This window comes from Lithobates pipiens, unplaced genomic scaffold (genome assembly GCF_037356315.1).
Source record: "Lithobates pipiens isolate NorthernLeopardFrog02 unplaced genomic scaffold, aLitPip1_a1.2 Scaffold_23, whole genome shotgun sequence".
Taxonomy (NCBI): Eukaryota; Metazoa; Chordata; class Amphibia; order Anura; family Ranidae; genus Lithobates; species Lithobates pipiens.
This window is the reverse complement of record NW_027507785.1, coordinates 305,244,566-305,257,025: the sequence shown is the minus strand read 5'-3', so window position 1 is coordinate 305,257,025 and position 12,460 is coordinate 305,244,566. Positions and strand designations below refer to the sequence as shown.

At 44.1% G+C, this 12,460-nt stretch overlaps 1 protein-coding gene across 1 annotated transcript in view; it reads right to left on the bottom strand.

The window, feature by feature from the left end:
* Positions 1 to 320: 320 nt before the first annotated feature.
* LOC143926589 (fucose-1-phosphate guanylyltransferase-like) overlaps positions 321 to 12,460 on the bottom strand; it is a 29,730-nt gene continuing 17,590 nt past the window's right edge. The window contains exon 4 of the mRNA XM_077450473.1: positions 321 to 11,241. Within this exon, the coding sequence (XP_077306599.1) occupies positions 9,803 to 11,241 (1,439 nt within the window). The 3' untranslated portion in view covers positions 321 to 9,802. The remainder of the gene's footprint in view (positions 11,242 to 12,460) is intronic.

The following is a 12,460-nucleotide window of genomic DNA, read 5'->3' as shown; positions in this document are numbered from 1 at the left end:
AAACGCAACCGCAGTGGCGCTTTGCCAGTGGTATAGCAGCGCTGCCCCATTGTTTTCAATGGGCAGAGTGTTGGGGTTGTATTTTGTGTACGGTTTATAAAAATTGTGAATAAAAAGAATTTTCAAAAAAAAAAATGCAGTTGAGCCGTGAGCTGAACCCAACCCCCCCCGAAAGAAAAATGATCTATAGCCCTGTGTATATATATATATATATATATATTTATTTTTTTCATGTTGTAAAGCATTGCGCAAACTGTTGGCGCTATATAAAACCTGTATAATAATAATATATAGATAAGTAAGTAAATAGTTACTACAGATTGAAAAAATAAATCATTGTTTAGACCGTCAAACATCAAAATTGCAAATATTTAAAAAGAAATACTCAAAGTGTTTCAGAATGGAAAAAAAAAAAGTAACAAAGTATAGTAGTCCATTGCAACCAGAGAAAAAGTAATAAAGTGCAGTAAACATCAGAAAAAAACAGTAGTAACCCACAGCATCCAATCATTTTGCTTTGGCTATTCTAAACTAAAGAAAGGTGGCATCTCATTGGTGGCTCTGGGTTACTTTCTATTCCACCCAATGCCTTATAAATTAAGCCCAATAATTCACAGCTATAAGCCATTACCTGATTTCCATTTGCTCCATTAAAGAAGATGAAGTAAAAAATATAAAATAAAAATCAGAACCTGGAAATATAAATAAGTAACGCATTATTAAATTATCTTTGGATGTTTTCCAGTTTATGCCGTAGAGGTTTCACATCAAGCAGCGAGTTAATTAACTCAACAATCGTATTACGAAAATAATCCGATTCATTATCACAGCGAGAAATACCCCTGTACGTTTCTTATTTTGCAACATAATAGTAATTAATGAGAATTATCATTAAATCCTCTACCTGCAGTTCTCTTCTCTACATTCCTTATTTACAAAGAATGGCCTGACTGCGGTATTGTGGGATGCCACGCCTGGACTGTTGATCTATGGTTTGCCTATGCCGTTAAAAGTAAGAAACTATAATAACTTTTAAGGCTGAAGATATTAAAAGGCACAATGTTAACGTAGCACTGTAATCATTAAGACATTTTTTTAAACCCAAACTTCATAGTTACAATGGTCCAGCTTGGATTAATGCGAGTATACATACAGCAACCTACCTGTGGGATCCCTGGGAGAGCTGGAAATCCCTCTAGTAGTGGAAAGCCATTGTCCTACGGATCCTGCTGCATAGTAACCACAGCCGCTTTGCTGCATAGTAACCACAAGGGGTCACCCGCTTGGCAGGAGCTTCATTCACAGAACACTTTGCATTTTTCTCAATTAATGCAAGACATTCTCTCATTGGAGTATGTGGAGATCCTATCCCGTCGATCTACCTTTTCCAATACGACAACACCTTACAATAATTGAGAAAAACGCAAGGTGTTCTGTGAATGGTGCCAAGCCGAGGCGACTTAGAAGTAGAAATGCACCAATATATAAATATATTGGCAATTGGATAGTTTCCAGTACAAAGTCTCACATCCCTGGTATCAAATTCAAAGAAGAAAAACAAGAGAAAAAATGCACCAATATATATCGGCCACTGGAAACTATTGTGTCGAAAATATGATTATCCACGTTTTGCCAATATATATAAAAAAAAAAAAGGAGGCCATAATGGCTGAATAAACTAGCTTTTGCATCCAATCAGAACGCGGCTTTCTGTTTCATCATCGCAAATCTGAGTGCCATAGGTAGTCAGGGTGATTGTCCAATCATCATGTGACAAGGGGCGGGGGAGGTTGCCCTGCGATATGGCCAATCGGATGTACAGAGCAGCGGAAAGGGCAGCGAGTCCGGAAAGCTGAGGGGCCTGGAGAGCCTCAGAGGAACTACAAGTACCGGCATGCCCTGGCACTGCCACCCTGGGGACACGAGTACAAATATCCAGATGTTTCCACACTCGGGGTGGCAGGAGTACAAATATCTACATATTACCACCCCAGGGGCATCATAAGTACAAATATCCAGATATTACTACCCTGCGGGCATTACGAGTACAAATATTTATATATTACCACCCTTGGGGTGCCAGGAGTACAAATATTCAGATATTACCATCCTGGGGGCATCATAAGTACAAATATCCAGTTATTACCACCCTGGGGGGCATTATGAGTACAAATATGCAGATATGACCACCCTGGGGGCATTATGAGTACAAATATCAAGATATTAACACCCCGGGGGCACCATAAGTACAAATATCCATGTATTACCAACATGGGGGCATTATGAGTACAAATATCCAGATATTACCACCCTTGGGGTGCCAGGATACAAATATCCAGATATTACCACCCTGGGGGCATCACAAGTACAAATATCCAGTTATTACCACCCTGGGGGCATTATGAGTACAAATATGCAGATATGACCACCCTGGGGGCATTATGAGTACAAATATCAAGATATTAACACCCCGGGGGCACCATAAGTACAAATATCCAGATATTACCAACCTGGGGGCATTATGAGTACAAATATCCAGATATTACCACCCTTGGGGTGCCAGGATACAAATATCCAGATATTACCACCCTGGGGGCATCACAAGTACAAATATCCAGTTATTACCACCCTGGGGGCATTATGAGTACAAATATGCAGATATGACCACCCTGGGGGCATTATGAGTACAAATATCAAGATATTAACACCCCGGGGGCACCATAAGTACAAATATCCAGATATTACCAACCTGGGGGCATTATGAGTACAAATATCCAGATATTACCACCCTTGGGGTGCCAGGAGTACAAATATCCAGATATTACCACCCTGGGGGCATCATAAGTACAAATATCCAGATATAACCACCCTGGGGGCATTATGAGTACAAATATCCAGATATCACCACCCTGGAGGCACCATGATTAGTATTAAAAAGTCAAATAAAATCCAATTATATATAAAAATATATATTTTGAAAAAACTGCCGATTTCGGTTTCCGGCCAAGTGCATCCTGAATTTTCGGTTTTAGAAGAGAGCAGTGATCACTGTAGTAGTAGAGACTAATACAGCCATTTCCAGATTCCACGGTGATACCAAAGGTATGGCATATGCATACTTACATTGCTCCAAGCTGGACCAATGTAACGATGCTTTAAAATGGCAACCTGTAGTTCCACTTTAATGTATTTTTAAATGCAAGCAGTGCAAGTAACCACATTTGACCTAGTATTGGCTTCTTGCAGTCCACTGTACAGCAGAGTTCAGACTGGGCGATGGGAAAGCAGCACAAGTCCATTGTGATGTAGTGTGCCAACACTGGAAATGCTAATAGGAGGAAAGAGCAGAGTGACAAAGATGAGCTCATCAGTCTGCTGCTTTTCCTTTTAGCCCTTGTACACACGGTCGGAGATTCTGACGGAATGTGTCCGATCGGACCGTACTGACGGATAATCCGACTGTGTGTGGTCTCCATCGGACTGTTTCCGTCAGGAATATCCGACGGACCAAGTTTTCCAACTTGTCTATAAAATTTTCCGACAACATGCTCCGATCGGACCTACTCCGATCATGTGTAGCCTACTCCGACGGACAAAAGTGCCACGCCTGCTCAGTTCAAATTTCTAGACCAAAGCTATTGGCTACTAGCCTGAACGTAGTCCCGTCGTAACGAAATAAAGTCATCACGTTATGTACAATCAGATTTTCCGACAACTTTGTCCGACCGCATGTATGCAACAGTTTTGGACCGTGTGTACAAGGGCTTACTGCTGTGCTGTGTGACAGAGCTGTGTGAATCTCAGGATTAGATGGACAGAAGTGCAAATTCTTTGGCAGGTACAGAGCCTTCATATGTAGAGTATGTCATCCGTGTATTTACCTGGAGATCAGGTTTAACCAGGAAAGTCTAGAAGTAGCCAGAAAGAGAAAAACACAAGGTTAAAAAAGAAAAAAAAGTTAACAAAAAAAAAAAACTAACCACGATTTGTAAAAATGTGTAACCTTGTAATTCTAATTCTGCTGCCCAAAACAAGACCTATGATTGTGTTTGACCCGGGATGCCTGCAGGAAATGTCCTTGCAAAGTCTCATTGGTATTCCAGGAGGAATTTTGCTGCTTTTAAAATGACTGTACTTTAGACCAGTGGTCATCAAACCTGTCCTCAGGGCCCACTAACAGGCCAGGTTTGCAAGATAACTGAAATACATCACAGATGATTTAATTTGCTGCTCAGTGATTGCAGTATTCTAGTCTGCATCTCCCCAAGGTAATACATAAAACCTGGCCTGTTAGTGGCCCCTGAGGACAGGGTTGATGACCACTGCTTTAGACCCCTTTCACACCACACCGCCCATAGCGTGGGTGGTAAAACGCTGCTATTTTTAGCAGCGTATTGCCGGCGGTTTTAACCCTTTCTCGGCCGCTAGCGGGGCACTTTTACCCCCCACTAGCGGCAGAGAAAGGGTTAAAACCGCCGGCAATACGTCGCAATAGCTGCGTTTTGACAGCAGTATTACAGCGCTGCCCCATTGATTTCAATGGGGAGCAGCGGTGGAGAAGCGGTAAACACACCGCTCCTTCACCGCTCCAGAGAAGCTGCTGGCAGGACTTTTCCCTGACATCCTGCCAGCGCACCGCTGTAGTGTGAAAGCCCTCGGGGCTTTCACACTACAGACAATGGTGCAGCTTCTTTAGGGCGGATTGCAGGCGCTATTTCTAACGCTATAGCGCCTGCAAAACGCCCTGGTGTGAAAGGGGTCTTACTGTGTTACCAAACCATCAACAGTAAAACATGCTTGTTATACTCACTGTGGAACCTAAGGGGTTAATCATCTGCATTGTGTAAAAAGGCAGTTTTGATCCTGTCTTTTCTGACCCTCCCCTTCTCCCACTGTCCCCAATCCATCTCCTGATAGTACAGAGCCATGGGGGCACACTCTGCACATGCTCAGTTTGGTGTGTATTGCTAGAGTTTTTTTTTTATATTGGAAGGGTGCATGTGATTAGCACCCGGCTGATCAGCACTGTGCAGACAGAGGGTCAGGGGTCCTGCAGTCTCATAGGACAGTCAGAGGAGAATGAAAACTCTTCCTACAAGCTTTAACCAGACACTGATAAAAGATCACAAGACTGTTCTATACTGCTGATGAGAACATGTGTTTAGCAGTTTATATTTACTAAAATAATTGCATTTCTGTGTCCTGTGTACTGTGGGAGACCAGATACAGTGAATGCAGGGTCCTGGGATTAGTAACACTTTAAAAGTGGTTTGGAAGGATTCCCCCAAAAAAACACCAAAGCACAGAGGCCCCCTTCACACCTTTGGTGGTAGCGAAATGAATGGTAGCATGGTATGCACCCATTAGTGTGTTGGGAAACCAATCATTCTGAATGATACCTCAACACGTGGATCAGAGTTGCAGTTTACAAAAATGTGTGCGTAGTGTAGCCAAAACAGGGTCAGTTGTGGTTTTATTTGTGTGGACGTTCATTAGCTATTAAAAATGCCTACCTATCAAAAATGAGCAAACTGCGTATCTAGGAGCCTTTATTCAAATCCTAAAGTCTAGTGTTTTTTTTCCTTTAAAAATAACAAACGTGTTATACTTACCTCCTTTGTGCAGTTGGTTTTGCACAGAGCAGCCCCGATCCTCCTCTTCTCAGGTCCCTCACTGGCCCTCCTGGCCCCACAGGAAGCAGCTTGCTATGGGGGCACCCGACCTGCTGCTCTGTGTGTCTATTCAGACACAGATCCACGGCTTGGCCCCACCCCCTCTCTCTTCTGTTTGGCTAACTGACTTTGATTGACAGCAGCGGGAGCCAGTGAGAGGAGGAGAGAGAGGCCAAGGCACTCGTGCACATTGCTGGACCGGGATGGACCTTAGGTATTGGGGGGGGGGGGGGGGGTTAATTGGTAAAGCATTTTATCTTTATGCTTTGAGGGCAGAGGAGAGATCTAGGGTCCACCCTTTAATTGTTTCCTCCACAATGCTCCGATCTCTCCTATTTATTTTAATTTACATACAGAAAGATTTATTCAGAAGGTATATAAATCCTTTACTGAACCTGAACTTAATTTTGCCTTTGTATATCCAACACCACAGGATGCCTCCTGTAGAAGCCTATTCCGTGCCCGTCTCTGATTCAGTTTCACTCTGTCATGAGTCCTGACTTTTCTTGGGGTAATAGTTAAAGTATAGTTCCAGCCTGGGGCAGAAAAAAAAGTGAGCAGCTACAAATACTGCAGCTGCTGACTTTCAATATAAAGGACGTACCTTTCCAGGAAACCCGCGATGTCGGCACACCATGCCAATCTGTCTATCGGCTCCGGGTGCACGCGCCGGCATCTGCACTGAGGGAAATGGGAAGTGAAGCCTTGAGGCTTCGCAGCCTGTTTCCTATTGCGTATGCACGAGCCAGTGAAGGACTCCACCCTTAATCTATGAGGTGGGTTCCTTGTTGTGAGCGCTGTCTTTGTGCTTTGCTTTCCTACACAGATTGGTGCAGGATCTGTAGATGGAGTTCTGTCCTCTCTGCTGCTAAAACGGGCGCAGAGACGAGCTTCCCTGCCCGCATGGAGAAGTGCAGGATCTGGCAGAGGAGTTCTGTCCTCCTTTCTACTGCTGACTGTTGGGGGGATGAAGGAGAGGGTTGCCACAACTGGCGGAGAGGTGTGAGGACCACATGAAATGGCCTGGTGGGCCGGATTTGGCCTGCTGGCATTGATTTTGACACATAGGCTCTAACCCATGGAGTACGGAGTGGGAGGGTTGTTTGGGTGACACCCCCCCAATGTCTTGGTACAATAAAAAGTTGGGCTTTAACCTTACGTTTATCAGCAGGGAGTAACAGACTAATGCCCGTGTCATGATCCTGTTACTTGAGACAAATCGCCAGCAACAGAATAACTGAATAGACTAGGCAGCTAGATGGTTCACCTAGCAAAGAAGCGCGTTGGAAGCACATTGGCTGGCCGCTTACAGAGACCCCAGCTAAAAAAAAGTATATTTGGCAACAAAGCCTCCAAGAAAGAGTTAACCCAACATTTCTCAGCATTATAATACCCGGCGCCCCCCCCCCCCCCCTGTAGCAGCAGATGGATTCCAAGTACCCGCTGATATGATGATAGTTATCTCAATACCCCCTCTAGTGTAAATATTAATTATCTCTACCTCTTATATGTCTATAAAAGTTTTCTATGCCACCTCCTATGGTTTTCATTGAGTAAAATAGATCTACTTTGGGTTGATTGCTATGTTTTATTTTTTAACATTTTCTGAAAATGTCATTTGAAGAAGAAAGCAGCAGCCTGCATAATCCCTTCTCAAAAGCGCCCCCCGCCTTCCCAAGGTACATATAGCAGGGGTCATGAACCAATAAATTAAAGCAAAACTCCAGGCTAACTGCTAAATAAACAGAAGATATACATAGGGAGAGAAGTTTTAAATCCCAATAAATGTGAATTTTTGTACATCCAGCCTTGAGATTTACACAGCTCTGTTGAACATCACTTACCCTATCTGGCAGGCCTGATTTTTCTCTGCTGCAGTTAAAGTGTAAGTAAACCCTCCTATGGCTTTCAGCCAAGGAAGCTGCCATCTTTGCCTCTGTTTAATCTACAACTGCCATGGTGCTGCACATGTGATCAGTTTAGACACCAGCCATTGGATGGCTTGATAGTTTAATTGAGAGCAGAACCAATGGCAGTGTTACATTTCCGGCACGTCCCGGATATGTTTTATGGATGGGTTCACCCCCGCTTTAACCCGCTTGCGGACCATCAGGTTGGCTCTGCTGCACGAAATCACGTTATACTACATGATCTCGCGGGGCTTGCATAGCAGGCGCGCGTGTGCCCCGATGGACTCGATCTCTGTGGGGATACCCGCGATCGTCTCACGGAGAGGAAGAATGGGGAGATGATAATGTAAACAGGCATCTCCCCATTCTGCCTAGTGACAGTGTCACTGATCTCTGCTCCCTGTGATCGGCAGCAGTCATCAGTGTCATGTCACACACAGCCCCTCCCCTACAGTCAGAATCACTCCCTAGGACGAACTTAAGCCTTACAGTGCCACCTAGTGTTAAGCCCTTCACTGCCAGTCACATTTACACAGTAATAAATGCAATTTTAATCGCACTGATCGCTGTATAAATGTGAATGGTCATAATGTCACAGTCATGATAAAAATCGCAGATCGCTGCCATTACTAGTAAAAAAAAAAAAAAATGCCATAAAATTATCCCATTTTGTAGACGCTATAACTTTTGCGCAAACCAATCAAAGGCTTATTGTGATTTTTTTTTTTTACCAAAAATATGTAGAAGAATACATATTGGCCTAAACTGAGGGGAAAAAAACGTTTTTTTTAATGTATTTTTGGGGGATATTTATTATAGTAAAAAAAATATTTTTTTTTTCAAAATTGTCCCTCTATATATATATATATATAATGTATGTGTGTGTGTATATATATATATATATATATATATAAACTGCAGAGGTGATCAAACACAACCAAAAGAAAGCTCTATTTGTGAGGAAAAAAAAGGACTCCAATTTTGTTTTGGAGCCACTTGGCACGACCGCGCAATTGTCAGTTAAAGCGACACAGTGCCAAATCACAAAAAGTGCTCTGGTCTTTGGCCAGCCAAATCCTCCGGGGGGCTGAAGTGGTTAAAGTAGAAGAAAACTATGATTTTTAAAAATCTACTAACAGGCAGGGTATTTATGACAGAAGAAACCCCATCTGTCTTCTGCCATAAATGCATCCTCCTGCCTGTCCTGTACACCAAGCCTCTCATGCGCAGCTCAGCAAACATTTACAGCCCCGATCTGTGCCACGGCAATGTGAATCCTGAGCGAATGCGTGGGAGTGATGTCATCGCGGCCCGGCCTGTCTAACAGCTAAAGGCACAGAATGCAGAAGGAAGACCGGGCAAGGATGGAAGCGCAGGGGGCCCATCAGACTGAACCTAACGCATCGCTGGAGATCACCGTTTGCCAGGTAAGTCGGCCATAATGTACTGTGCATACTAGCACATTATGGCATAACCTACATGTCTTATTTTTTCATTCAAAAAAGTATTTTTTTATTTTATTTTTTAAAGTGCACTTGTAAGACCGCTGCGCAAATACGGTGTGACAGAAAGTATTGCAACAATCGCCATTTTATTCTCTAGGGCAGCAATGGTGAACAATGGCACCCCAGATGTTTTAAAACGACATTTCCCATGATGCTCAACTACACTGCAGAGTGCATGAGCATCATGGGAAATGTAGTTACAAAACATCTGGGGTGCCAAGGTTCGCCATCACTGCTCTGGGGTGTTAGAAAAAAAAATGTAACGTTTGGGGGGGTTTTAAGTCATTTTCTAGCAAAAAAAAACTGTTTTTAACTTGTAAACACCACATCTAAAAAAAAGAGGCTTGGGGGGGGGTTATTTACAAAAGGCAAATCCACTTTGCACTACAAGTGCAAAGTGCACTCAAAATGGCACTGAAAGTGCACTTGGAGGTGCAGTCGCTGTAAATCTGAGGGGGACATGCAAGGAAAATAGAAAACAGCATTTTAGCCTGCACATGATTGGATGATAAAATCAGCAGAGCTTCCACTCATTTCAGATCTACAGCGACTGCACTTCCATGTGCACTTTCAGTGCAATTTCAAGTGCACTTTACACTTGTAGTTTGCACTTGTAGTGCAAAGTGGATTTGCCTTTTGTAAATAACCCCCTTGGTCCTTAAGTGGTTAATACACACAAAAACTCGTGGAACTCAGCTTTAAAAATATATTGCTGCTATAAACGTGTTCCAAACATACCCCTCTGAAAATCTACATTTTCTCTTTCTTTTTCAGAGCAGATTTCCTTATAAAGGAGATTTCTAAAGTTCAACATCTCTTCAACATTCTTGCATTTCAGCATCTCTTCAATCGACAGCCTCTCGGCATCTCCCCGACGCACTCGCGACTGGCTGTACGCGGCTGTCAGCATCGCCAGAGAAGCCTCGACAGACTCTTGCAAAGTTTCATACACCGAAAAGAGACGGGTGCTCCACAAACTCTTTTGGTCGCTAGAAAAAAGCTCTTCTGAAACTGGAATGCCCCAGAGCTCCAAGCACTGCAGAAGACTCTTGCCGAATATCTGAAGCGCGTTCAGATCCGACAACGAAGCCGCGCTCCGTTTCAAGTCGTCCTCAGTCCCAAACAGGATTGTCGCATACATTAGCCGCCCATCAATCACCAGGCTTAATGAACTCACAAAAGATTTGTCGGGTATGGCTGATCTGATGCTTATGCATGAGCCGCTGATGATACAGCGTTCCCCTATGGAGACGCCGGGCCCCAGCCTGGAATATTCAATCACCGTGTGAGGTGAAACCTGGCACTGAGCGTCTAATACGCTTTGAATGACACAGGCCTCTTTATTCACACTTTTGTCTTGATCCGGAACGATGCTAAAAACGTTCGCCTGTAATCCTAGTTCTGCCCGGAGCTGGGCGTCAGAAGTAAAATGATGTAAGTATTCCTGCAAGGTCCCGATGTGATAGAATTTCGAATTGTTCAAAACGACGACAGTGAAGCCCGTTGCCCTCAATAGGAAGTAGATTTTCCTCCGCACATCAGTCAGCTGTGATTCTATTTTCGAGACGTTGGCGGTGTTCTCTGTGTAGTCTAGCGTGGCGTCGGGCCCCAAGGCCTGCAGAAAGTCCCCGTATGCGTCGATCTCGCACTGCACGCCGCCTGACTCTTGAAAGAAAGCGAGAAGAAGTTTTGCAGTCGAGTGATCCATATAAAACAGGCTGTCGGTATAGACGATTTCAGAACAGGGGTCATTTTTGTCCTGGCTTGGGTAAACAGTAACAGCGCTCGATTGGCGCATTTTCTCCACGGAGGGCTTGTGAAGGTACGATTTGCAGGATCTAATTTGCAGCTCGCTAAATTCGTAGTCAGATTTTTCCAACACAAACACCCCGTGGGTGGTGCCTATAGCCAGCGTAGATGGGTGAGCTAGAGCAGTGATGCCAGGCCTATCGAATTTAACCGCCGTCTCCTGGCTCGAATACAGTTCTATGTCATCGGCGCAAGTTACCAGGACGCCTGGCTTCATGTTGGAGGGGAAGTCGATGTAAATAGCCAGTTTTAAATCAATCATTTGATAAACGGGGTCGCCGAAGGGCAAGGCTGTGAAGATCTTCCCCAAGGCGCTGGCATGGGGCAACCGCTGGCTGTAGCCACCTAAAGAAGAAATGCAAAATTATAGATGACCAATAGTGCAGTGTAAATTCAAATAGACCTAACAGACAATTATTTTATCGTAAAGTGATTGAAACGCCATATTTTTGTAAAGGCGTTTTTAAAAATAAACATGTTCTACTTACCTGTTCCTTGTAATGGCAGCCCTGATCCTCATCTTCTCAGGCCCCAGCCAGCGATCTTGGCTCCTCCCCCACCTGCTGAGCGCCCCCATAGCAAGCAGCTTTCTAAGAGGGAACTTGCCTGTGCTCACTCCCAAGCCAGCTCGGGGTGTACATTGACACACAGAGTATGGTTCAGACACGCCCCCTCTCCCTCCTCACTGTATGTGATTGACAGCAGCAGGAGACATTTTTTGACGAAACACGCAGGGTGGAGTGATGTGCTTCTTGAATCCCAGAAGGATGGGTAGCTGCGATTAGCTGGCCGGCTTCTTTTGTTCCTAATGCAAACACATGTTCTTCTTGCTATAAGTGCAATATTTTATACCCTAAATAAAGTTTTTAAGGATTTAATACTATGAGAAGCCTTTTGTATTTTGGAGACCATCTGTGATATCCTTACCTGGACGAAGGGTCTACATGCTCTAAGAGGTTCCTGGGATGGTTAAAGGCCCTGGCTGGGTTTAGAGCCACAAGTGTCGCTGACCTTCCATGGCAAGCACTTTGCCTATGGGGGAGGTGATTGTCACAGGATCACTTAACTATAGGTGGCGGATAATGTAGATATTATCAAAGAAACCTTTTTTATCACTGGTGTCTGCCTCAATATTAGCCTAAAAGCAGAACTTCCCTTTTCGACAGAGCTCCGCTTTAAGATAAAACGCCTGCAGCCTTTAGAACCACTTTAGGATTCCGGGATATACCTAGATACTCTTAAAACTGTCCCTTCCCCCTCCTAACACCCATTCTGACTAGCCTGTGTAAGAAAGATTCATATACTTACTTACTTTCAGGTCGCTCTAGTCACATGATCTGGTTCCCCCATGTCAGCTAGCAGTGGTAGCAGGGGAGAGGCTGGGCTATAATAAGCCTATGGTCAATGTCACTGATCTCAGGTATTCGAGACATTGTCAAGTGCTCTCTCCTCTCCCCTGCAGCTGGCGCTGGCTAACACAGGGGTGATCACGTGACCGGATTGGAGCAGCCTGGGAGAAGGTAAGTAAACAGATCTTTCTTAAGTTAGTAAGTATAGGTGTTGG